The sequence below is a fragment of the Aspergillus foveolatus genome (assembly GCF_047715535.1).
Source record: "Aspergillus foveolatus strain CBS 279.81 unplaced genomic scaffold BDW70scaffold_6, whole genome shotgun sequence".
Lineage (NCBI taxonomy): Eukaryota > Fungi > Ascomycota > Eurotiomycetes > Eurotiales > Aspergillaceae > Aspergillus > Aspergillus foveolatus.
In genome coordinates, this window is record NW_027396070.1 from 110,065 (window position 1) to 134,983 (window position 24,919).

The 24,919-nt window shown below is 56.2% G+C and overlaps 11 protein-coding genes across 11 annotated transcripts; 5 read left to right on the plus strand and 6 right to left on the minus strand.

Annotated features, from left to right (window-relative positions):
* Nucleotides 1-216: 216 nt before the first annotated feature.
* BDW70DRAFT_100913 (uncharacterized protein) lies at nucleotides 217-2,284 on the minus strand. Its single transcript, XM_073734282.1, has 3 exons — nucleotides 1,572-2,284; nucleotides 1,184-1,518; nucleotides 217-1,103 (listed from the first exon to the last, which is right to left on the minus strand). The coding sequence occupies exons 1-3, from the start codon at nucleotides 2,061-2,063 to the stop codon at nucleotides 239-241; spliced, it is 1,692 nt and encodes a 563-aa protein (XP_073599337.1). The 5' UTR covers nucleotides 2,064-2,284; the 3' UTR covers nucleotides 217-238.
* Nucleotides 2,285-4,473: 2,189 nt separating this feature from the next.
* On the minus strand, nucleotides 4,474-5,878 carry BDW70DRAFT_129261 (uncharacterized protein). The gene has a single exon (XM_073735582.1). It carries the CDS (start codon nucleotides 5,369-5,371, stop codon nucleotides 4,619-4,621), a length of 753 nt encoding a protein of 250 aa, XP_073599338.1. The 5' UTR covers nucleotides 5,372-5,878; the 3' UTR covers nucleotides 4,474-4,618.
* A 398-nt stretch (nucleotides 5,879-6,276) lies between these two features.
* BDW70DRAFT_129262 (flavin-containing monooxygenase) lies at nucleotides 6,277-8,933 on the minus strand. Its single transcript, XM_073735583.1, has one exon. It carries the CDS (start codon nucleotides 8,275-8,277, stop codon nucleotides 6,679-6,681), a length of 1,599 nt encoding a protein of 532 aa, XP_073599339.1. The 5' UTR covers nucleotides 8,278-8,933; the 3' UTR covers nucleotides 6,277-6,678.
* Nucleotides 8,934-9,192: 259 nt separating this feature from the next.
* On the minus strand, nucleotides 9,193-11,310 carry BDW70DRAFT_129263 (lysophospholipase family protein). The gene has a single exon (XM_073735584.1). The coding sequence runs from the start codon at nucleotides 11,289-11,291 to the stop codon at nucleotides 9,435-9,437; it is 1,857 nt and encodes a 618-aa protein (XP_073599340.1). The 5' UTR covers nucleotides 11,292-11,310; the 3' UTR covers nucleotides 9,193-9,434.
* A 2,408-nt stretch (nucleotides 11,311-13,718) lies between these two features.
* On the plus strand, nucleotides 13,719-15,568 carry BDW70DRAFT_170698 (inorganic phosphate transporter; the record flags this gene model as incomplete). The annotated part of the gene is made up of 4 exons (XM_073743003.1): nucleotides 13,719-13,794; nucleotides 13,840-15,085; nucleotides 15,135-15,306; nucleotides 15,386-15,568. 4 exons carry the CDS (start codon nucleotides 13,719-13,721, stop codon nucleotides 15,566-15,568), a joined length of 1,677 nt encoding a protein of 558 aa, XP_073599341.1.
* A 173-nt stretch (nucleotides 15,569-15,741) lies between these two features.
* Nucleotides 15,742-16,296, plus strand: BDW70DRAFT_129268 (GFA family protein). The gene has a single exon (XM_073735585.1). It carries the CDS (start codon nucleotides 15,753-15,755, stop codon nucleotides 16,179-16,181), a length of 429 nt encoding a protein of 142 aa, XP_073599342.1. The 5' UTR covers nucleotides 15,742-15,752; the 3' UTR covers nucleotides 16,182-16,296.
* On the plus strand, nucleotides 16,277-17,620 carry BDW70DRAFT_129269 (putative malic acid transport protein). Its single transcript, XM_073735586.1, has 2 exons — nucleotides 16,277-17,272; nucleotides 17,330-17,620. The coding sequence occupies exons 1-2, from the start codon at nucleotides 16,310-16,312 to the stop codon at nucleotides 17,531-17,533; spliced, it is 1,167 nt and encodes a 388-aa protein (XP_073599343.1). The 5' UTR covers nucleotides 16,277-16,309; the 3' UTR covers nucleotides 17,534-17,620.
* Nucleotides 17,621-17,626: 6 nt separating this feature from the next.
* Nucleotides 17,627-19,364, minus strand: BDW70DRAFT_170699 (major facilitator superfamily domain-containing protein; the record flags this gene model as incomplete). The annotated part of the gene is made up of 2 exons (XM_073743004.1): nucleotides 19,080-19,364; nucleotides 17,627-19,020 (listed from the first exon to the last, which is right to left on the minus strand). The coding sequence occupies exons 1-2, from the start codon at nucleotides 19,210-19,212 to the stop codon at nucleotides 17,627-17,629; spliced, it is 1,527 nt and encodes a 508-aa protein (XP_073599344.1). The 5' UTR covers nucleotides 19,213-19,364.
* On the plus strand, nucleotides 19,365-21,611 carry BDW70DRAFT_170703 (CocE/NonD family hydrolase). Its single transcript, XM_073743005.1, has one exon. The coding sequence runs from the start codon at nucleotides 19,499-19,501 to the stop codon at nucleotides 21,263-21,265; it is 1,767 nt and encodes a 588-aa protein (XP_073599345.1). The 5' UTR covers nucleotides 19,365-19,498; the 3' UTR covers nucleotides 21,266-21,611.
* Nucleotides 21,301-22,852, minus strand: BDW70DRAFT_147721 (fungal specific transcription factor domain-containing protein; the record flags this gene model as incomplete). Its single annotated transcript, XM_073738760.1, has 3 exons — nucleotides 21,301-21,564; nucleotides 21,612-21,894; nucleotides 21,942-22,852. The coding sequence occupies 3 exons, from the start codon at nucleotides 22,850-22,852 to the stop codon at nucleotides 21,301-21,303; spliced, it is 1,458 nt and encodes a 485-aa protein (XP_073599346.1).
* A 765-nt stretch (nucleotides 22,853-23,617) lies between these two features.
* On the plus strand, nucleotides 23,618-24,870 carry BDW70DRAFT_147722 (uncharacterized protein; the record flags this gene model as incomplete). The annotated part of the gene is made up of 5 exons (XM_073738761.1): nucleotides 23,618-23,799; nucleotides 23,872-24,312; nucleotides 24,349-24,452; nucleotides 24,523-24,654; nucleotides 24,701-24,870. 5 exons carry the CDS (start codon nucleotides 23,618-23,620, stop codon nucleotides 24,868-24,870), a joined length of 1,029 nt encoding a protein of 342 aa, XP_073599347.1.
* Between the last annotated feature and the right edge of the window lie 49 nt (nucleotides 24,871-24,919).

A 24,919-nucleotide genomic window follows, 5' to 3' on the forward strand; every position in this document is an offset into this window, starting at 1 on the left:
GTACGGACCTTGACTATCGTTCGTTCACGACTGTGGCTGGAAGAAAGGATGCAACCAAGATCCAAGGGGTATTATTAGTACGTGAGAATTATATACAAGTGCAGTCAAGTCCTATCCAGATTCATCCAAGTAATGCTCGTTTCACATGCCTCAAAAGGCCTTATTTTCCCTTTTCTTCGAGACGCGAAAAATGAAAAGAAAAAGGCAAGGCGAGGTCGTCCTCGTATCCCATCTCCCTCTACACAAACTCGGCCGTGTTGCCTGCGTTCAGCGTCTCGGTCGAGTCGGTAGATATCCGCCTCTGGCGCCTGACGAACTTGGGCCATGTGTTGGTGAGCACGAGGTACTTGATGCTGTTCTCTGCGTCGTCGAACACGCCTGCAGTGAAGCCCTTGGGGATGTCGCCCATGTACTGGGCGCGATTCTTGATGGCAGCGACCGAGGATTCAGAGAAGTTGGAGTTGGTGGGCGACGGCATGCCGGGGTTGTTGAAGGGAGTGGCAGGATCAACCTCGGCCTTTTCGTCTCCGTACAGGATGCGAGCGGGCGTTTCGAAGATGATGTCCAGCTTCTTGAGATTTTGGGAAGAAATGTTGACAGGAAATTCGGCGTGGCGAGTGCTGATGAACTCGGCGTAGATGTACAGAGCCCGGTTGAAGGCTTCGCGGACCATCTCCTTGGTCGTCTCGTCGGCCGCCTCATCGCCCTCGCAGAGCGCCTTGGGCAGGAGGGTCTTCCACTCGGCGACGCTTGTGAGGAAGGCGACGTTCTCGCCGGAAAAGTCGTTGAGGGCGGAGAAGCGCTGTAGGGGCGTTGGGTTGCGTTCGAGGACATACTCGAGGGCGCTCATGTTCAGTATGCTCTCGCGGGCACTGCTGTCGCTGATGACGGACTCGTTGTTAGATTTCCAGCCGGACATCATCGAATCAACCATAGTGGCCGTCGAACCCAGCGACTTGCTGTCCGAGTTGGCGCCCTTGGTGCGGATCTCCCACTGCTTGATCGCCTCGAGGGTGTCCTTGTGCAGGGACTGGTGACGCATGACCTCCCAGCAGGGAAGGAGGACGGTGAAGATTTCGAGGAACATGATGGAAACGCAGATCCTGCGCCGGTCAGACCGATTTCTTGTACGCTTACTGGGAGACTGGTGCAGAAGGATGAAGGGGAGCAACAGAAGACATACCACTGAGGAGGAATCCAGTAAGCGTTGACCTTCTCCATAGCAGGAACATAGAGAGCGATGAGCCACATAGGAGTCGCGTGCAGACCGGAAAGCGCGCAGCCGATTGTCTGGGTGCGCCAGCCCTGAGTGTCGTGGATGTGGCGGGAGCGCCACAGCACGATAGGCGCGACCACCCAAGACCAGAAGAACTGCCAGAAGACACCAGGCCACCACTCCCAGCCACGGCCTTGCTCGACCAGCTGCTGCATCGGGGGGCCGTGCACTTCGGTGCCAGGAGCGCCCCAGGAGCTGTGAAACTTGCGCGAGATGACCCACATCAGGACCGTAAGAAGGATCTGGAGCACGGTCAGCCGGCCATTTAGGGCTTACAGGGGGAGAGCAGCCGTACCTGGACAAACATGGCGATGACCACCAGGATAACCACGCGCGCCGAATACTCGAGACGGCGGAATCGATTGAGCAGGCCCGAGGGCTGGCGCTTGGCGTCGGGCGTCGAGTCGGTCAAGAAACTGTATTTGACGTACTTCTTCTGCATCTTTGCAATATGTAAGAAGTAGCTGTTCGCTCCGTGGAACAGGGCCAGACCGCAGGGCAGCCAGGTGCCCATGATCCAGTACTGGGAGTCACCCGGCATCAGCGGTCCGATCATGACTCCAAATTGCACCGACCAGTAGTAGATGTGCAGGAACGCGACCCCCCCGAGCGAGAGTGTGAGACTGCGGACACGCACAATGGGCGAGTCGCGGCGGATGATGAGGAAGGCCATGCCCGAGGCGACGACGGCGGTCCAGAAACAGCCCCAGACCACCCACCAGATGGCTACGGGGCTGTAGACGGCCTGCGGCTTCTGGTCGGCCGTGATTCCAAGCTCGGACCCCATGGTGAGCGGATCGAAGGGGCCGGGGGAGTTAGGGTTAATGGACGGGGAAGGGGAAACGGCTGGGCTGCAGTAGCGGAAAAGATAGACAGATAGTTGGTAACGCTTGTCAGCCAGACAGACAGTAAAGAGCGGTCAGTCGGAATAGGAACTCCAGGAACGAAAGAGAGAACGAGTCCAGAGGGCGCAAATTGGGATCTGGGCAGCGGCGGACTTATGAGGGCAGTCAAGTCCTAGCGTGCACCGCACGGCCGGGAAGATCAGCACCAGTATCGAGGCGCAAGCCCCGAATTTTTCCCTCTGCAAAACACGCGCTCGTGCATCTTGAACAAACGTGCGTGTTGACGAGATGGCTGGCTGCAGACTCATTTGCGAATCGTCACAGGCTAGGCTACTGGATCGAGAGTTCATCTCGTGGCGATAACGAGATCGGCAGGGCTATTGATTTAGGGCCCACCCCCCAACACCGTATCTATCGAATCACCGGCCAGCGTCGCCTTGCGCTTGCGCGCTTTGGGAAAAAGGCAGCTGCACGGCGCACGTTTTGCGGGAGAATTTGAAATCGCGAGCGGGTGAGATGGTGGGCTGTGGACGGTGGGCTGTGGGCCAAACAGGTTTGCGTCCAAGATCTCCAGGGGTACGGTTCTCTTGTAGACGGGATCGTGATCTTGGATACCCGATCGCAGCGCCACGGTTACAGCGCTAGCTAGCTGGATAGACGTACGGGTAGGGCTATCCATTTTCCAGCTCTCGCCTGCGGTCTATTGCCGCAGAGATCCAGTTCCAAAGGGACCGGCAAGCTACCAAGCATGCTCTCTCCCAAAACGTCTGCCTTCCCCCTCGAGTCGTCTCAAGAATGCGCTCCATTGACCCGCTTTAATAGCAGGACTGTCTGCCCTGTTTCACAATTTTGGGCCTCTGCTGGGCACTCTACAAAGCTCTAGCAGACCGGCGATTCCGGCGAGCCTGACGAAGCCGTTCTGACTCTGCAGTCCCACAGCGGAGAAGGCTCGATGGTGCATGCACCCCAGTTTGGTTCACTGATCAGATTAGATGACGTTCTTCAGAGCCATTTTTGCGCCACATAGGAGCTTATATAGAGGGAGCGTTTCATAACTGACTTCCCCCACGGCTTCTTTTAGCTTCTCTTTCACTGCTTCAAGTCATTGGCAGGTCGAGGGTAGATGTAGCCATGTGCGCGTCACACCACTAACTGACCACCAGACTGCTACCGAGGGGGCCGGCTAATATCACATGTACCTGCGCAGACCACCGCCGTTACCATTTAAGCACACCCAAGAGCTAGCGCACCAAATAGTTTATCTTAGCAGGGCGTTAGCGTCTGGGACGTTTGCATCATGTAGGGTCGAGCTCTCGCTTTGGTCTCCGGATGGGGCAAGCAATGTACAACCCAAACCATCGGATCGATTGAAAGCAGAAAAAGGAAAATCGTCTCTGGCGCCGCCTTTTGCAGACTCTGACGTATTTTGCGTATCCATAATGATGCATCCAAGAGCGTCTAGACCCGCCGTCTGCATCTAGAGTTGGTCTTATCGACGAAAGAGTCATTATGTTGAACCTTGCGTTCATGCTTCGATATTGAGTATGAGTTCTCCGTCAAATGAGTAGTAAGGCCGGCGATATAGAATAGACCCAAGGCAGGCCGGTAGATTCGATGCGCAACAACGGGCAATGCTCTTGGAATCGAGGAATCTGTCTAATATGCTTCCCCCCGGCTGGTCGGTTGACATGTTGAGTCAAATATATATTTCTGCGCTAGAAGTCCTGCGGCCACCACCACCATTACTGATGATGTTAGTTTAAGCTGCTGCAGACGCATTTTGTCCTGTAGTAAAACTAGACACATCACATGCTGGAAATAAGCCGATCGGATAGCCGATGCATGCACGGTTGGGCCCGAGGCTGTTCGTGCCGCGTCGAATTGATATCGGATAGATATATCATAACGGCGTGCATTTAGTGCACGAAGACCCACATATCACCAGCTAGGCTTATCTCCAGCTAGTTAGAAAGCGTTATAAGGCTACAACCCTCGGAAAGGCTTATATACAGGTTGGGAGAACGTCTTATCGAATGTACGGAGGCCTAGGCCCGTGGTCGACACTTTTGTGCCGCCCACCCGTCTTCTTATCCCTGCATGAGCAAGACCTCGAGCCTATAAGAAGGCCGAGAGGTTGGGGTAGGCCAGTCGCAGAGCAACTTTGCCAAGAACGCGATCAACATCGTCCGTCGAGCGGGAGAATCACGAATGGTAGGTTCGAGGGCTGCGTCCAACAGCTCTCGCCTAGATCTCCGGCGTCCAGTCCCGGGCCTTAAAGAGAAGCACCGCGCTAATGCCCAGGATATAGTAGAGTCCAATCTGACATTAGTTGAGGTTAGTTGAAATGCGAGGTAGGGCCAAAGTATCGTATTTTATTCGAAGAAAATATGCAATCATGACTGACGGGTATATGTAGACAAAACAGGAATGAAGCAGAAATAAGAAAATAAAGAGAATTGATGAATGATTGAATGAAAGACAGAAAGAAAGAAATATATCAGCGCGAACCCGGTAGTTCATATGGAACCTGGATAGGTGCCTTTGCCTCCATCTCGTGCGTCTGCTGTCCATCCATTTCATGCATGGGCGTCCCCTCTCCAGCCATCTCATGCCCCATCACCACCACCGATTCCATCTGGCTCGGGTCCTTCTTGTAGTCGGGCTCGGGCACGGGAGCGCTCCTTCTCCGCCGCATGAAGAAGAACCAGCCCAAAAGTGCGAGGATGGCCAATCCTCCCACAGCAGATCCGACGCTGATGCCGGCAATGGCGCCCGTACTCAAGCCGCCGTCGACACTCTGCTCGGAATCAGGTTCGCCGGTGGCAGTCAGATTGGCAAGAAGATTCGGACTCGGACTCGCACTGGAACTCGCAGTAGAACTCGAGATCGAACTCAACGTCGAGGAGCTGGGCTCGCAGCTCCCGAACTCAGACTGGCATCCGTCACCGCAATAGCTGGCGTTCCCGCCACAGTATCCCATGCGCGAGCAGCAGTCGCCGTATTCGCTCCCCAGGCAGGTGACATTGCTCGTCAAGGTTGCTCCGCACGACCCCGTTGTACTGACCGTCTGCACGCTGGCGTCGTTGCAGGTCCCGAATTCGAGCTGGCATCCTTCGCCGCAGTATGCTGTGGTCGAGCCGCAGTAGCCCTTGGACGAGCAGCAGTTGCCAAACGTAGAGTTGAGACAGGTCGCGTTGGTCTCCGAGTTGGAGCCGCAGTTGCCGTCGGTGCTGGTTCTGGATTCGCTCATCTTAACGGCTGTGAGGTTTGTTCGAGCAGTGATTAAAGGATTCAGCGGCCGATGGATTCAAGGGTTTACCGGGTCGTTACTCGTCAACGTGAAAGCGTGAGACAAAACAGGCCAGAGCCTGGGCCAGCGAGAGGAAATCGCCAGGAAAAGAACATCTTCTCGCCCTGGAGACCCGCCTGCTTTAAAAACAGCCCATCTAATTCCTGAAGGATTCCAACAGCGGCTCTTGTAGCTAGCGGGAAAAGAGCGCCTCTACTCAAAAATGGAGGCTTGACCTATGGCTGACAGCGGCTGCAGCAGCTGCGGGCTATTGGACCAGCGCATTCAGCCCTCATCTACTTGTTCCCAACTAGGCAACGATTTCGGTCGCCAAGCACACTACTGTTGATTTAGATTGGGCTTAAATTGATCAGGGACTGAGGGACCAGCTCAGCTGGCCCGCAGCGGCGCTGCAGCAGGACCGTCAGGCCACCTGGACTGAAAAACGTAAAAGACTACAGATAGGGGGACGTCCCACGTACCAATTCAGTTGTTTCTGCAAACCAGAGGCTGGGCAGAATGGAATTGTATTTGTAATTCGTGGCATGGCTGGCCCCTGATCTGGAGAGAGCCTGCAGGCTGTAGGTGGGCTGTGCGCTGGGGCCGGTGCGATTATTGGCCAGTTCGCGTTAAATATAGGGGCTCCGACAAGCTAAACGCTCTAAACTGTTCTCTGGCCCACTCGAAACTTACTAAGATTGACCTGTCTGCCAGGCCCTGGCCTAGCCCAGCTGAGTGGGTTGGTAATCTGGTGTCCAGACTTCGACAGGGCTGGGAAGTTGATGCTAAGACGGGCGGACGGACGGACGGGTCGAACGAGAAATAGTCTTCAAGATATAGAGCCTTCAAAGATACTTATAAGCACAGTTTCTTCCGGCTCCATTTCAAACCAGGTACTGCGGAAGTCGAACAAACCCTGCCAGAGTTCACCACCAGAATTCACTGCAAGCTAATAGGGGAAGGTCATATTTGCTCTAGGAAAAGATCAGTGCTTGCAGGATCTGTCCTCAGTATTAGGATTCCGTCTTCAGCGAGTTGTTTGGCTAAATGACTCCCAGCGATTTGGCCCCTGCATAGAAGAGAACGCCATCGGCGCGTAATAACCTGCCTGGGCCACAGCAAGAAGCGGCCAGCGTTGGCTGGCGATCGACAGATTTCCGGGAGGAACTATCAAATAAGAATGAACAGAACTTCCTGGATGGCAGGTGAGACTGATAATGCTGAATCGTTATATTCTAGGTGCTATAATCTCTCGAAACTCCAACAAGCTACGACAGAACAAAACCCTGGTAGCCTGAATTGGCGGCGCGATGAATCCACTCGACATACCGACCAATACCTCCAAAATAACAGAGAGGCTGTTTCTTCCGGTTGGGGATGTTGACCCCCATGTACCACGAGTTGGTCTCGCCAAAGAGCGTGCGCTCTGCGGCGGCCGTGACCTCCTGCTTCCACTGCTCCTCGCCTTCGGCCGTCGCCTCGACCCTGCCCCGCCCCTGCCTGTTGACGTGATCGATGCAGTTCGCAATCCATTCGCCCTGAATCTCAGCCAGCTGCGGGCTGAGACCCAGCGCGGTGGGTGCCTGCGGCCCCATAGGGAAGAATAGGTTGGGGAAACCCCCCGTCATCATGCCCAGCGCGGTCGACACTCCATTACCATCGATCCGCGTATCCCACTTGGATCCCAGCCGCATGCCGTTGACACCGACGATATCGATCGCTAGAGCGCTGCCAGTCAAGGCGTCGAAGCCGGTGGCATAGACAAGGAGGTCGAGGGCATGGAGTTTGGTGGCGGTCTGGACCCCCTCGGGTGTGATTTCGACGATAGGGTCCTCGTTGACGTCCACCAGCTCGACGTTCGGCAGGTTGAAAGTCTCAAAGTAGGAGGTCTCCAGCGAGGGCCGCTTCGTCCCGAACGCATGGGGTGGTTTTGCTGGTGCCAGTTTCTCTGCCGTGACCTTGTCCGCTACTCGACGGTGGACGGTCTTCCGCCAGAAATTGTATGCCTCCAGGTTGGCTTCGTGCGAGGTCAGCAGGTCCGAGTAGTTCCCAAACCAGAAGGCAAGGCCGCCCTGGTCCCACAGAGACTGATAAAACCGTTCTCTTTCCGCCGGGGTATCGTCGAAAGTAGCGCGGTTCTTGTACGCATAGAAGCCGGTCATGCCGTTGCGCTGGCGCAGCTTTTCCGGGTAGAACTGGCGCTTCAGGTCGTCCATCTGCTCAGAGGAGTACTCCTTCTGCCGCATCGGTGTGGCCAAGTTGGGGGTCTTTTGGAAGACCGTGAGGTGCGCAACCTGGGGGCCCAGGGTCTCGATGATCTGCAGGCCACTTGCAGCGCTTCCAATTACGCCGACCCGCTTGTTCTTCCACTCAATATCTTCCCGCCATCCCGAGGTATGGACACTGTTCCTGAACGTCTGGACGCCCTTGAAGTCCGGGATGTACGGCACAGTCGTGTAACCGGTGCAGAGGACGAGATACTGGGTCCGATAGGTGTCGCCGTTGGAGAGCGAGACCACCCACTGGCTCGAGCTCTCGTCCCATTCGGCACGTTGGACGCGGCATCGGAGGAGGATGTTGTCTCGCAACTGAAGACGGTCAACAACCCAAGAGACGTACGCCTGGATCTCCTCCCGCGAGGGGAATCTCTGCGACCACTTCCAGTTCTGCCAAAGGTCTGGATCACTGAACTCGTACAGCGGAATCTCGGTGTCGACCCGGCACCCTGGGTAACGGGTATAGCACCAGGTGCCTCCGACATCCTCGCATGCATCGACCAGTAGGACTTTCAGGCCGCGGCGTTTGAGCAGGTTCAGCGTCCAGAGACCGGCCCAACTGGCTCCAACGACAAGGGTCTCAGTTTCCATGGTGGTACTAGAATGCAGCAAGGCCCACAAACATGCACACGCAGACAGACAATGCGGATTATTGAGAAGCCCAAAGACAGGAAACAAGGAGCAGGCAAACTGGCAGGACAGTAGCAAACCGGGAACCTCCAGCGGGCTCAGGACAATTTACAAGTAAACCCGCCACTCCCCCACCCGACTATATGCTGATCTGACCAAAAACTACCCCGTATTCTTGCTGAGTTCACTGGTTGTTCTAGCGGTGCCTAAATCTTCGGTCTACCAGCTTCCCTGCACTCTCACAGCGCTGCCATTGGCTCTTCTGGCCTGCTTTGTCGGCTTCCCGGCCTTTCTCGTGCACCCATGATCTTCTGAGTGGCTTCTATGTTTCCGTGATGCCAATCGTTGCTGACTCGGGCGTTCTTTAAACTTCCTCTGTAACCTTAAGCACTGATCGAGCTCATCGAGCTCATCGAGATCTGGGGGTTCTCCCCGGGTCCTGATGACTCCCACCTCGGCGCCCGCGATTGGAGGTTGGAAGAGTCTCCAAAGGCACAAAATAGCCTAAAAGGATTAGCATGTAGTTGTAGAGCTGGTCCTGCAGATATACAGTACAGATCCCTGCTAACCCATTGTGAAGGTAGCGACCTGATTCGCGTATCGAGCCTGATCGAAGATGCACCGTGACCTCTCATAAAAGGGTTTAGGACCATCTCGAGGGTTTGCACGCGCTTGACTCGAAGGGGCAAAGAATGCCCACTTCAGGCTGAGCATGACTGGCCATTTGTCCTTGGTCATCGTAACCAACCAATGGCCTACTCCTCTTTGGCGCTGCGGTCGTGCGCAGCGAACTTTGCTTTGATCCCGTGCTCCCTGCGAACCGCATATTGCATGGTACCGGGCAGTAGACAATGTCTTAAAAGTGTCAAAGTCTCACGGGGATATCGGGTTTCAGTTTCACTATTCCTGCGCCTGATATACAGACAAATGTGATTCTTTGGCCAGGATGACCGCGAGAGTCCTGCGTAGAGCAGCAGCACCCAGCTAAAGACTTGGCTACTAGCGTCTGAGCGTCTATAGCTGACCAACCGCTTTCTATATAGTTCTATTGATTTTATCCAATAGTTCCCCTATCCCTGCCGGATTATTTCTCAACCCAGTGACAGTCTTCTCTCCCACTACCACGTCCAGGTCAACAGAGCCAATAACAGCACTGAAACCGCCCAAGGCCTGATCCTCCCCGCCGCACTCGTCTTGATCATGAGTGTAGGCGCATAATCCTGTGGCTGGCGACTATCAATTGTGCCATTCCAGCAATAGTTCTGAAAGCACTGCGTGCAGGCATCCGGCAGCGTGGTCCCCGTCCTATTTGCAGACCGGCTAAGAATCGCGCACCCCACGCACGTAGGCCACTGCCTGTCCTCTGTTCCGTTTCCGCGTGTGGCGACATTGTACCCGTTCAGGATCATGGCGTCGCGGTCGGCATAGCTGTAGCTCAGGTCAAATGTGGAAGTATTCGACATGTGCGTGTAAGGTGAATTGGGGAGGTAGACGATCAACGGTGTAGGACCGGTCAGATTCTTCGCATCGCACCCGAAGAAAGTCGGCCGCTGATTCAAGCCCAGATTGATGAAGGTGTTGGTGTCTGGGATCGTTGGGAAGACCGTCCCATTCCCAACGCCGGTCGAGTTCAGGCTGCGCTCGTACGTCCGGACCAGGCTCTTCCCATTCGGCCAGTTGTGGATGTTGGCCGTCGAGTCGATCGCAAAGATGACGTCTACCTGTCTGGCCGGCTGAACGAGTGGGTGGACAGGGATATTCTGGCCGTCTTCGCCGCCGTCAACGACGTTGAGCTCGCTGCTTGCTGAAATGGCCGAGGTGCTGCCCTGATAGCCCTTGAAGGGATTCGGGTAGCTGGCGATATCCTCGTTTGCCTGCCCGACCGCTTCGAGGATCGACGCGAGCGCCTTCTTGAAGGTCTCTGGGATAGAGGTGCTATTCAGGCGGAGTAGCCCCTGGTTGAAGAGGCTAGACGAGGTGCCCATAACGAACCCGGCATTATCGAATCCCCTCACACAGGACCCGTTCTCCGTAAAGTCGGAGCCGAGATATTCGAGCGGCGAAAAGGCATAAATGGCCGGGTCAAAAGTGCCAAACTCCCACGGGCTGAACTCATAAACCGTCGAGTTCGAGCCGATTACCAATTCCCCTGGATTCCGGCCGTCGGCGACGAGAAGGGGCAGCGGGACCTGGCCATTCCTGAAGTTGTCCATCAACGCAATGGACGACCAAGTGTAGCTGGGCCCGCCGTCCGACACGTTGATGAACTGGTACGAGAGCGCGCGTCCCCAGTAGTCGGTGATGGAAGTATTGAAGCCGGCGTGCTTCTTCGAGTGGACTGCTTCTACCAGGTCGCTCCAGTACTCTGCCGTAGACAGAAGCTGAAAATGCTTGACATCCGGCCCTTCGAGGACGTTGGTCCGCAGATCCCAGATCCGATCACTGGATTGCAGTGCATCAATAGTGGTGAAGTTGTTGATGAAGACAGACCCGACCAGCCAGCCGCCTCCACTGAGAGCTGAGAGATACGTCGCTGACTGGAGAAGCCCGCCGAGCTGGCCCTCGACCGTCGAGTTTGCTGTCCGACTATCAAAGGCCTTGAGGGCTCCAGCCCCGTTCAACATGGCCCGGTATCCGCCCCCTGAGACCGCGATCCCGACGGTAGGGATATTGGAAGAGTTGGGAGATACCCGGTCAAGATAGGCCGCCGCATCGAAATCAGGGATATTCAACCGAGTGAGGAGATTTTTCATCGGCGAAACGATCTCCTTGCGACGAGACTCTAGCCATTTCGTCTCATTTGGCGACAGACTCGCTGCACTTCGGATCGACGGTCTCACGGCCGGACAGGTGACATTGGCCGGGGCGTACCCATCGGGGGCGTTTGGGAGGGCTCGGGGGGTGATATCGGCGAAGAGCGGAGTGGCGCTGCTCAGGCCAGCGGCGGCCAGAGAGAGAACCGAGGTGAGTTTCATGGCAATGCACGTAAACTGCGGCGCCACTCTTCAGGCAAGGGAGATACCATTTGATAAGTAATATACCACCAGATATCAAGCAGGAGACCCACCGGGCGTAGGGCTGGCAGGCAGCACAATATCCCTTCCAGCGCTTGCCGGCGGAACCACCTCGGAATGTCTCAGGCTGTGGGTCAACAGCTAGGCAGTCATTCCCAGAGTGTCCGTGTACACAGTGGAAGAGTTTTGCTCCTTGTCCATGAGTAGGCGCATGCGACATTGCCGTCTTCGGATCCTAGGGGTCCACTCAGCCTCGTTCGCAAGCTCTCCCTCGCGCAGCTAGTTGCTCCACCGCTGCCCTTGTATCGTCGGACTGTGCCGGTTGATTGCCTCTGTGGTTTGCATTGGAGTAGCTAACTCCACGTTGGAGCCTGAAGTGTTCGCTTACTGGCAATCTGTCTGGTCGTATCTTGTCCACGGAAAGCAAAGCGCCTCCCTCAACCGTATCAGCACATTTGAATCCGATCATTTCAAGTTCAAGGCCAGTCTCGCTTGCAGACACTGGAGTACCGCAGCTAAAATTTGAATCACAAGACAGCTGACTGCTGTGAGAACCAACCCGTCCGACGGGCGAACGGTTAGAGAAGGGATATGATGGAGATGCGATATGACCTATGCTTCAAAGGATAACCGCAGACAATAACCTACGCAACAGGGATAAGCCGGAACTAGGTAGAGGGGATCGAGGGGTTTCTTCATTCGCATTCTCGTCTGCGTTCGCACAGGACCGGCTGGGTACCGATCGACTGCGTCTTTTAGTAGGAGGCTGATACCGCGCGCCCAATTCGTTAGTCTTAGCCGTCCACCTGGTCAGCCTGGGAGCATGCTTTCGATTTCAGTAATTCAGTAATTCAGTGATTCAGTGATTTTAGTGATTGAATGCCCTAGATTCAACAGGCTGGTTCAGGCTCACCAGCCTTGCAAACATCTATACAGCCGCGAATACACGCAGTGTGGTCCAAGACGAGTTCAGATCGGTCGGTATGCTAGAGAAACAAGACAGTGATAGGCGACTATTTGATTAGCGAGACCAGCCAGTAAGCGTGCTGTTCAGATACTATTAGAGTGCCCACCACTTCACCTTGTATATATTGATAGTTCTCATATCTTACCTAAGCTCTTTTACAAAACTCAAACTCGAATCTGCAAACCTTTTGGTCTCCATACTGCAAGGGAGACATCATTAGGTGATGATGGGCTGGACGGGTTGATTCAGGGTTACCAGCATCGCGCTTGGGTGAGAACCCATGCAATAGCCTTTCTTTGCATCTAATCCCACAGTAGATCCGTGCTTTTAATGCACGCCGATGTCCTCTTAGGGTCTTGTCGTGCAGGAGACACAACAGTTTTCTCTGATATTGGACAGGTTAGTTGCAACTACCCCAATTGACGATCTCAGTACAAATCCGTATCTCTCGGGTTGCGCCCGCAAGGTAGATGGTGCAGGAGCTGCTCTGCGCTCATCACCTGAAACGAGTTCCTGTCATCTCAGACGTTGCTAGTTGATTTCTGATACTGGGAGATCAACGCAAATACTTTTGCCGTACGGTCTTGCTGTAGTTTTAATACATGTCCTCACCGTAGTGGTAGTCCGCGCGAAACCCTCCTAAGAGGACAGCTTACATCTGAGAATAGCAACACACGCCGCTACCCTCATGTTCTAATCATTTGATAGGAAGACTAGAGAAGTATAGACTCGCCTCCCAAGAGATGGGACTGAATCCCAATCACTATCCGCACGAGCCAACCCAATCCTTCAGCCCCGTCTGCTCCCGCATCGCGGGAAAAGCAGAGACAGCCGGTGTCAGCCTAGTTTGAACGGTGGGTCTAGCGCTGGGCATCTATTCTGCAGTCCAATAAATACGGAGGCCCTGGTCACGGTCGCCGCAGTCGAGCGTTCGCTCGGATAATTGGCCCCGAGAGCTGGAGGGCGGATAGCGCGGGACTGACGGAGTCTATACTCAATAGTCTGACGCCGTACTATATGAATATGCCTTGTTGAGCCGACAGCTTGGCTTGAGAGGCAACAGACAAGAAACCAGTGCATGGCATTGGTTCTGCACGTGTGCTCTGTCTACTTCTTGGGGCCCAGCCCTGAGACAAGCCAGTGCTAGGGCCAGATTGGCGCACGTGGCGCTGCTGATGGTGGTTATACCATGCCCAGACTAGACAGGACAAGGCAATTAATGTTATCGGGCAATCTGCCCTGGACGGTCTTATTGTGTTTGCATCAGACGATGATGCCTTTTAAAAGTCAGAATGAACAGCTCTGCCGAATATCTCTCCATTTTGTCATGTTTCTTGTATTGAAGACTGGACAACCATCATGCTTGTCAAGGGCTTTCTCTGGCTGAACCCTAACCTGTGCCTATAGACCATCGACCATCTATGGCAGTCCTCCATCAGTATGATTATATCTTTGCGGTAACCACGATCTTTGCATTCCTCGACGCCTGGAATATCGGTATGCAGCCTCGTTTTGATAATAGATGGTCGCTAACCATATTAGGTGCCAATGATGTCGCTAACTCGTTTGCCTCCTCGGTCTCCTCCCGGTCTCTGACGCTCAAGCAGGCGATGCTGATCGCCGCTTGCATGGAGCTCGCCGGGTCGATCAGCGTCGGCTCTCGTGTGGCTGAGACTGTCCGAGAGAGGATCATCGATCCGCACCTGTACGACGCCGAACCCGCGGTGCTGATGCTCGCCATGATGTGCGCTATTATCGGGTCCTCGCTCTTCCTGACTGTCGCTACGCGAGCCGGGCTCCCCGTGAGCACGACGCATTCGATCATCGGAGGCCTTGTGGGGGCAGGGACCGCGTCGGTGGGGATCGAGAACATCCACTGGGGCTGGAACGGGGTCGCGCAGGTCTTTGCCGCATGGGGAGTTGCGCCAGGCATTGCGGGTGCTCTGGGGGCAATCATGTTCCTCATCACCAGGCACCTCGTGCTCTCGAGCAAGTATGCCGTGCATCGAGCCCTATTCTCGATCCCGATCTACACGTTCGTCACCATCGCGGGTCTGACCATGCTCGTCGTCTGGAAGGGGATCCAGTTGGATGTCGAGCTGAGCGCGATGCAGGTCTCGGTCGCCGTCGTCACCGTCGCGACTGGCTGCACCCTCCTCGAAATCCTCTTCCTGCTCCCGTACCTCTGGCGCCGCGTCATGATTGAAGACTGGCAGCTGAAATGGCACGATGCATGGCGCGGTCCGTTCCTGCTCTCGCGGCCACTCCCCAGCCCGCCGCCGCCCGGTCGAAGCAGTCTGGGTATCAAGGACTACTACCGGGGCCATCTGACGCAGGAGGAGCTCAAGTGTCTTCGCGCCTCAGAGTCGCTCCTCCAGTCGATCCAGTCCGCCGACGGCTACAACGACCCCGAGCGACTGGAGGGAACCACGACGTCACGCGTCGAAGGGGTCCCACCGCGGCCGGCTGGACCGTGGACCAGCTGGCCGGTGATCTGGTGGTATGTCCAGCGCGCTCTGTATCGTGGTCTAGAGCAGGACGTGATCCAGGCGCAGAAGCGGCAGACCGTGCTCACCTGGGACATCCAAGATATGCACGCCCGCGCCGCCAGATACGACAACCGGGCAGAATACATGTACAGTTCTCTGCAGATTCTGACGGCAGCCACGGCTTCGTTCGTCCACGGGGCCAACGACGTTGCCAACGCCATCGCCCCGTTCGCAACCACCTACCTGGTGTGGCAGAACGGGAATATCGCGGACGAGGTGCCGGTGCCGACCTGGGTATTGTAAGTACGTCGTCTGGCAACCGTGGTATGCAGTGCTAATGGGCAGTAGGGCCTTTGGCGGCGGTGCCATCGTCCTGGGCCTGTTGAGCTATGGGTACCATCTCATGCGTAACCTGGGCAATCGGCTCACCCTCATGTCGCCCTCGCGCGGGTTCTGCATGGAGCTCAGCAGCGCCATGACGATCCTGATGGCGACAAGACTCCGGCTGCCGGTGTCAACGGTATGTCTGCTCTCTCGCTCTCTGAGTGGATTAGAAGAGAAAGAGAAAGAAAAGAAGCAACAATAGCTAACAAGCGTAGACACAGTGCATTGCCGGCGCATCAATCGGTGTCGGCCTGGCAAACGGCGACTGGCGCTGTATCAACCTGCGTCTAGTAGTGTGGATCTACTTTGGTTGGATCATCACAGTGCCGGTGACGGCGTTGTTGGCTGGGATGCTTATGGGCTTGATACTCAATGCGCCGCGGTGGCCTGCATCCTGACACGGTAAGGATGTATACTAGTGGTTTGTTTGTGATATGACCAATAGGCGAAGCGAAATGTAGAATGGCCTTGCTTATAAGTGACGTATGATGTCATGAAATAATGCTGTGAATATTAGGGAACCCTAATCCCTCTTTCCTCACAAGACTACATGTCTATCTTACCCATCCACGATTCACCATCATGTCCACCGTCACTGGCAGCTGTTTTTGCGACAAGACTCGTTACCGGACCACTGGCCCTCTCTACGGGCTGTCGTACTGCTACTGCCGTACCTGTCAGCACCTCCACGGCGCCTCCTTTGCCCCGTTCACTAACGTCAAGCGTGAGCATTTCCAGTGGACTCGAGCTGACGACCTTGTCGAGCTGCGCCTGTCAACCTTCGCGACACGGACAGTCTGTGGCTCGTGCCATTCCCCGGTCTCAATGGTGTACGATGGCAAACCAGATGAAGTTGGCCTGGTTGCGGTGACGGTTCAGAACCAGGACGCGGTGCCAGAAGTGGAAGGCCATATTTTTGTGAGAAGCAAGCCCAAGTGGCATACGATCGGAGACCATGCACCGCAGGAGATGGGCGTTCCCGAGGAGATGAAGGGCTATATTCTTGCTTGATTTGTTCTTAGTGCCTGTTGCCTGCAAGCCCTGTGGAGCCCGCGATAGATGACATCACTCGGTCGTCAGCCCTTATATACTTACTATACCACTGCACTTGTTTCCAAGATGAAATAGACAAAATCGAAATGAATGACCAGGCCCCGTCCCGTCCACTCTCCCTGGCAGTGTACAGTTTCACCTCCTCGTGGTTTCTGATTCCCCAGGGCACAAGCATTCTTGCTGTCATCCTGCACCAGCTGCACTACCAGTTCGGCGCTCTCCCCATCCTTGCCAAAATCGTCTGGATCTATGCGATCGTCTTACTCGGGCTCTTCCTCGGTATCTACATTGCTCGGACCATCCTCTACCCCGACCATGTCATCCGTGAAATTCGCCACAACGTCGTCGAGGCCTCGTGCCTGGCGAGCGTCCCCATTGCCTTCACTTCCATCATCCAGATGATCTCGCTGCAGTATGATGGCGGCGCCGAGCTGACCGCTTATGTGCTCTGGTGGATCTCGACCTTTCTGTCTCTAAGCTCGGTCATTGGCGTGCCCTACTCCCAGCTGAAGATGCAGCCGTCGGGGATAGAACACATGCCGCCCGCTTTTCTTCTGCCCGTGATATCGATCCTCACATCTGCGGCTGGCGGCGGCGTCATCTGCGAGAACAGCAGCCTGAGCGCGCGTCTTCGCGTCCCGGCCATCATCGTCTCCTACATGGAACTCGGGGCGGGCCTTGGGCTGGCCACATGCATCGACGCCTGCATTGTCTACCACCACTTCGACCGGAAGTATCCACGGTACGGCGAGGCGTACCAGGACATGGTCCTGTGCGGGCCCTTTGGGCAGGCGAGCTTTGCGCTGCAGATCCTAGGCACTGCCGTCCAGCACAGCTTCGGCGCGTACAACCGGGGCTCTTTACTGACGGAAACATCGGCAGCGCCGATTGCCGCGGTCAGCCAGTTTGCCGGCTTGATGGCGTGGGGATTCGGCACGTTCTGGTGGATTTTGGCTATACTGAGCATATTGTATACGCTAAAAGTGCAGTCAGGGGGATTTAGGAATGCGGCGTTTTCACTGAGTGCGTGGTCACTTATTTTTCCGTGGGTGAGTCGGAGGTTCTTTTTCCCCCTCTGATCTAGCGATCCTGACATATACGTACAGGGTGTATATACCAATGGGGCAGTGCAGTTGGGCAAGTTGATGAACTCGCCTGCGTTTGATGTGTGGTCGACGGCATTGCTGCTGATGCTGGTCATCTTGTGGGCTGTAATGAACCTCTTCACTATCAAGGGGATCGTAACCGGGAAACTCTTGGGATTGGAAAAGGGTTGGAGAGTCCCCAAGAGTGAGCATCAGACTGTTTGATGTACATAATACCCGTTCCAGCCAGATGGGCAGTTGTGAAGACCCTATACCCTGTGTATATACAGTTTACTTCTATAACTGAGTATATCACGTTCATTCACCCACCCATCCTTTGACCAACTCTCGAATCCTCGGCCCAAAGAAGAACATGGGGATAGCTCCCAAAGCCAGCGCAGCACAGATCGCCATCTCCACGACCATGGTCATGTCATACCCTATGCTCCTCACGGCCGGCAAGGTCGCATAACTCAAGCCAAACGAGATAAGACCACGCCCGGCACAGATAACAACGAGGAAGGGCTCGGCGCGTAATGGAAAGCTATCGACCGCATAGGTAATACCCACGATATTTGCGCCGAGAAAGGCGAAGAAGCTCGCATTATATCCAACCACGATGGCACTCACGTTCCATCTCTCGGGGAACGACCCTGCCTGTCCGTAGATGATGCCGCAGATCACACCGACTACAGCCGGAATGCCAATCACCGGCAAGCGGAACTCAGGCCTGTAGAGGCCTCGGTTGCGTTTCGTGAATGCGCGGATGGTCAAGTCACTGCCGTAGCCGAGGAGCGGGAGAAAGATGATGCAGCTGACAATCTGGCCAGCCTGCACAGAGCCGAGCGAGGTGAATGCGAAGCTGTATGGCGGGGCGAGAAGGATGGTTGAGAAGGTGGCTGACTGGAAAACGTAGACGCCCAAGAAGGCTCCGTTGAGGAGCAGCAGCCAGAGGGTGATAGGGATGCAGAGGCCCTGCAGGACGTGCTTGTAGAAGGTGGGGATGATGCTCCAGCGCGGTTCGACCACGCAGAGAGACAGGTCATGCCGCCATGTCCGGGGAGTGTATTGCTCTATCTCGCTTTCTGAGCTCGGTGTGGCTGCAGGCTCGCCCCTCATGTCCTCAGGAGACCGTGCAAAGCGCGACTCAGACACGAAGATCACCGATAAAGCAAAGACAGCGGCGTTCATGATGGTGAAGAAGCCATACCACCAGCGCCATCCCCACGCCGAAACCATGTACGTCGAGACAACGAAGAACACCCCTGCCACGACATTCTGGATAAAGATGAACCACGCGAGCTTCCGGCCACGCTCGTGCAAGAAGTGGATCTCCTGGATGATCGACGGCGACAAGGCCTCGCTCTGGCCCGCAGCCAGAGACATGATGTTACGGCCGGCAATATGGCTCCCCAGGCTCTGCGAGCACGCACACCATACCCCCGTCGCAACAAGCAGGACCATGGACGCCAGGAACACCGGTCGACGCCCGACACTGAGAGCAAACGGCATGCTGATCAAGTTCCCAATGCCCATGAACAGAGTCGGATATGTGAGCAGGTCATTTGCCCGGTCTTCCTCCCCAGGGTACTGCGCCTGGATGACAGAGAAGATAGGACCCATGCCGGAGCAAAGCACGACAGAGGTGCAACTGTATGCAGAAACGAGGACGAGCAGGATCCATTTGCGCCACGGAGGGAGGCGGAGGGGGTCTGTAAGTCAGCCACAAACGAAGCTTGGGAGCTGTGAACGGATCAGAGGCAGGCCTAACCTTTGGGATCCAGCGACGGAGTGGGAATCAAGATCGTGTCGCTTCCTCGAAAGAGCTCGACGTCTCCAGGGGCTCCATGGAGCTTCAGGTCCTTAGAGATAACCTCTTCGTGGATGACCTCAGTCTTGTCCATGGCGTACGCGGTGGTGCTGGATAGAGGTTGTGCGTCCAGTAGACAGCGGGCCGTGGGCAAAGGGGGGCTTTAAATATCCTCTTCACACGACGCCTCGAATCCCCCAGGATTAGAATATTGATACCCATTCCCCGTGGGGATGGGTTTCTCTTCAAACGTGGCCTCGTGGAGCCGGGACCCGAACCGACCCTAGCCGCCAGCCGAGCCGGTGGGCAAGTCTGCTATGACATGGAGCCTTTATATTAGAAAGACCCATACCTGCTCATACTAGACTGACAGGGACAAAATGCCAGTCCAATTCAAAGTCGACGTTCCGCTCGAGGAGCTCAAGGCCCCCGAGATAGGGTATGCGGGCTACCGAGGCCTCAACCCCCATTCCGAGATCCTCCCCAAAGGCTACCAGACCGCACCGGGCAGACGAGCGCTCCCCTGCGAGATCCAGGTTGACCATGACGTGGCCATTGCCGTGCGCGACGGGTGCACCCTATACGCTGATATCTATCGTCCCGGCCCTGCTTCATCTGGTGCTGTCCCCGCAATCGTCTGCTGGAGTCCCTTTGGCAAGAAATTCAACGGGATCAACTCGCTGCGTCTGATGACGCCGTGGAATCTTGGAATCCCCGATGGAACTCTGAGCGGGCTGGAGAAGTTCGAGGCGCCTGATCCGGCAGAGTTCGTGCAGCATGGGTACGCGATCGTCAATGTCGACTCTCGAGGAGCGTTCGATTCAGAAGGTGTCATGGCTATCATGGGCACACAGGAGGCAGAAGATGGATACGATGTGATCGAATGGATTGCGCAGCAAGAGTGGTGCAGCGGCAGCGTCGGTCTCGCCGGCAATTCCCATCTGGCCATCATCCAGTGGTTTATTGCGGCACTGCAGCCTCCATCCCTCAAGGCCATCGCCCCCTGGGAAGGCTGTGGCGACCTTTACCGCGAGCAGTTTGCGCGCGGTGGCATCTACGGAGGCGATCTGTTTGACCGGCTGATCGTCAAGTACATGCTGCGCGGCCGAAACGGCATGGAGAGTTTCCGCCAGATGTACCAGCAACACCCGCTCGCCTGCGACTGGTGGAACGATAAGAGGCCCGATATGAAGAAGATTACGATCCCTACATACATTACTGGGACCTGGACGAACACTATGCACGGGATGGGCGCCATTCGAGGCTGGCTGGAGGTGCAGTCGAAGCATAAATGGCTGCGTTGGCATCCCTACCAGGAGTGGTTCGATCTATGGGGGAATCCAGAGGCCAACAAAGAGCTTCTGAGCTTCTTCGACCGGTATCTGAAGGGGATCGAGAATGGCTGGGAGGCTACACCACGCGTACGCATGGCAGTGCTGAAGTACGGCGAGAGCAGTCCATTGGCCGGCATCGTCGAGCCGGACTTCCCCCTGCCACGGACCGTCTATCGAAAGGCGTATCTGGATGCAGAGGGCGGATTGCTCCTGGATAGCCCCTCGTCTGCCTCTGGTACAGTGTCTTACGATTCCGAAGAGCCTTCATCGATGGCCAAGTTCACCTACACCTTCCAAGAACGCACGCAGCTGGTCGGTATCCCCAAGGCGGTGCTTTACATGCACTGCGACGAGCAAGACGACATGGACGTTTTCCTCGTCCTGAGCAAACTGTCTGCGTCCGGTGAGCTGATGTTCAACCTCAATATTCCGTGGAAAGGGCTCCCAGTCTCATCGATCGCCGAGATCCCGTCCGACAAACGTACAGAGGTCATCCTCTATCAGGGCCCAACAGGCATCCTGCGCGCCTCGCACCGCGCCATTGACCAGAGCAGGTCTATGCACCCCAACTGGCCGTTCCACCCGCACGAGCGCGAGGAAAAGATCCCACCGGGCACGGTTGTACGCCTGGAGATCGGCATCTGGGCCATGGGGGTCGAGTACGAAGCCGGCGAGAGCCTGCAGCTGCGGATTGCCGGGCACTATCAGGGGATATCAAATTTTGGGACCTCTGACCATATCCGGAATAAGGGACGCCACTGGGTCCATGTTGGCGGGGAGTACGACAGTCATTTGGTGCTACCGTTTGTTTAGCCTAGATCTATCATAGGTACCTAATATATTATGATCTACTCGCCGTTCTCAAACAGATGGCTCAGATCGTTCCAGTCCCAGCCTGCCCAGTCGAGAGCCGATGGACCCCAGGCTAGCTGTAGGTCCCGATCGCTCCAGGGTGAGCTCTCTATGCTCCCACTCCCGAATGCCGGCGGGAGCTGTCCATCTAGGCAGTCGGCCGTGTACGTTTCCAGGGTAGAGAGAAGGCCGTCCACCCGTTGAGCACTGTTCAGGCGGCGGTAATACTGTCGTACTACTTCCATGGCGGCTTTCATGAGCTGGTCATGTTAGACTCAGTAGGCCCAGAAGCAGAGTAAAAACGTACCTCGAAATCAGACCGGATGAGAAGAGAGTGTCTCTCTCTAAAGATGTGCACTGCCAGGGCATAAACTGCGCTGAGTGGTGAAGTCAACGCCGTCAGATAGGTTGGGCATCCAGAGTCGACCATGGCGACGGTCAGCTTGACCATCTCCCTGGCCGCCTCGACGCAGACCCCTGCCCCGTTGGCGAGGCGATGCTGCCATGGCTTGCCGGAGGCGTAGCGGTCAGTGACCTCGCGGATCTCTGCCGTCTCAATTAACAGGACGCTCCGATTGAGGAGGATGAGTCTGCCGGTGGTCAGCGTTGGGTGGCCTCTCTGTGAAGTTGTACTCACGCGTAGCGGTAATAGAACGTCAAAAAGGCCGACTGCTGAGAGAATGATCCGGTGCGATATTCAGCCGGTAGACGTCTCCACCACTCCTCGAGGAGAGTCGCCAGCTCTCCTCCAGTGTGTACCTTCTCTTCGATGGCCTCGTCGACAGTCTGTGGCAGCCACTCCTCCCTCCGCCATGCACCCGCTGCCCGGTCCTGAAGCTCGTGTAGCATGTTGGCGAGGCTGATACACGCCTGCCTGTACCTTTTGCCAGGCTGTTCCTCCTCAGCCACTTGGACAGGGCGCAATAGCTCGCGGTCCCATATCATCGAGGCACGTCCGCTCTCGAAGGCGAGGATCTTCTCGAACACGTACAGGCACCACCATGTCGAATCAGGTTCCGACGACTGGGTCTGGTTGATGCCGATCGACTGTGCCATTGATACGCCCAAGCCGAGAATGTCCCACGCCCAGGCGACGTGGTCACAGCTTCGTAGGGCAATGGCCAGGAGCAGGATGGCCTGCACAGCCTGCCGGCTCCGCTCGGCCACCATGTGGCCGAGCAGGCTGTTGCAGTAGCTGAGGTAGACTGCCGGTGCTGGCTGGGGCTGCGCATCCCCTGCCATGAGCGCGGTGGCTGCAATCATATAGGCCAGTGCCTGCCCAGAGACCGGCCGCTCAGGGTCAGCGCCGGGGTCGCAGAGGCTGTACACCTCGTTCGCGCTCAGGAACGGAAAGACCGAGCAGACAGTCTGCAGGAACCTCTCGCCCAGGATCCGCCTCTCCGGACCCGACGGCAGATCTGGCGCAGACTGCAGTACAGACACCGGCATAGATGCCGACCCGGCCGGCTGAGCCGGCGCAGGGTATGTGGCAGGGTATGGGGCAGGGATTCGGAGTCGATAGAAGGCCAGGTCCAGCCATTCGGTCATGATCTCGAACATGCACCCTCCAAGGAACCGCGGCATCATGGGCAGCCGTCCGCTGCGCCAGCCAGACCGGTCCCAGCATTGCGTCGGCGGCCGCAGCCCTGGACTGGCTGCAGGCAGTGGAGACGCCTGGCTCAGAGAGACAGGCGTTCTGAGGGCCGTATTCTCTACGGGCGTCGCCGCCGCGCCCGTAGCTGTGCTCAGAGCCGTGCTCGTACTGGGACTTGAGCTGGTCCGTCGCCGGTTGGTCACTATCACCCCGGCACGGCGCTTGTCAGTAGTGATGCACTGCACCCCAGCGACCCGGCAATTGCGGCATGAGGGCTGCCCTTCATCGCACCGCGTCTTTCTCTGGCGGCAGAAGTTGCATGCGTACGAGAGCCGTTTGCGTTTGTGCTCCATGGGGTGGTCTAGGTCTGACATGGGTACCCTCCATACGATCTCTCCAGCGTTGTTCCAGTAGAGATCTAGAAATCTAGAGATCCTCCCCGCGCTGCGCCGCCCCCGCGCTGTCCCCGCGTTGCCGTTGAGGCGGCGCTATCTCGGCTCCACCTCCACGTCTGCCTGCGCGCCCACTCTTCCGAACAGGGCGAGCACAACCCGCTGGGATAGCGTCATGCTTTGACTCCTGCCAGCCCTAAGCCTAGCCGAACCGCCAGCCGAGCCGAACCGGTGGTGGCAATGCCCGTCGCATAGATATAAACGAAAGTCAGGAACGTTGCCAAACACTGAGCAAGCATCAAGTTCGACTTTAACCTGAAACCAACCATGTCGACAACTACGACGACTACCGCTCCTCCCGGCCGCATTTTCTCGCACGGCACTGACGTGCACTATGGCGACTTCCGCGACGACCTCCTAAAGAATGGCTTTGCAGTTGTCAAGGGTGCCGTCCCCAAAGACCGCGCGCTCAAGTACGCAGACGAGATCTACGACTGGTTGGAAGAATTGTAAGCCCTTTTCCTTATTTATCCCATACTATCCCCACTACCTACACTTCCATCGGCAAGCTAACGAGTCAGCGGCCTGGGCTTCAACCGGCACGACCCGTCAACCATCCACAAAGACCACCTACCCGATATTAACGAGAAGGGCATGTGTCTCGGCTACGCGATCTCCCACGAATCCTTTACCTGGGCGGTGCGTCAAGAGCCTGGCGTGATTGCAGCTTTTGAAAAGGTCTACGATACGCCCGACCTGATCGTCTCGTTTGACTCGGTCAATATCGGGTTCCCGAACAGGACAGACATCAAGCCGAACAAGCCCTGGCCACATCAGGACCAGGATCCCGAAAAGCCCGGGTTCCGGTGTCTGCAGGGTCTGGTCAATCTGTTGCCGAATGGGCCTGACGACGGGGGCTTAATCGTCTGTAAAGGCGCGCATCTGCTGAGTGAGGAGTTCCATGAGGTGTTCAAGGATGAGGAGCGGATCTGGTCCTGGTACGAGCGAGCTGTCTACCCCTCGTACGGTATTGATGCGTCTAATATGATACTGCATAGGACGAAAGAGTGGTACGGGTTCACCGACGCCGGGCTGCAGTGGCTCAAGGACAAAGGCTGTGAGTGGATCAAGCTCACGGCTGAGCCTGGTGATCTCCTGCTCTGTACGTATTCCACCAGAAATTCTCCGTCTTCTTCTTCTTTTTCCACTTCGAGACCACTGACTGAGGCCAGGGGATTCGCGAACACCGCACTATAACCTCTCCTCTAAGACCTCGCAGCCGCGGTTCGCCGTATACACCTGCTATATGCCCGTCGAAGACGCCACAACGGAACAGCTCCAAACCAAGAAGATGGCGTTTGAAGGTATGCTCGTCGTATCCACGGCAGTCGCTCTTTACTGACCGTCTAGAAACCAAAATGACCACCCACTGGCCGAACGCGATGCACGTTGTCGACCTGCCCGTGCATCGCAATGGGGAGCTGGACCCCTATGACCGGAAGAAGCCGCGCAAGCCGGTGCAGTTGACGGAGAGGGGATTCAAGCTGACGGGGATCCCGTATCTCGAGGCCCGTGCTTAGCAAAGGCGTTCCATGTGATAGGTTCTAGACCTACTTAGAGTGGGCTGAA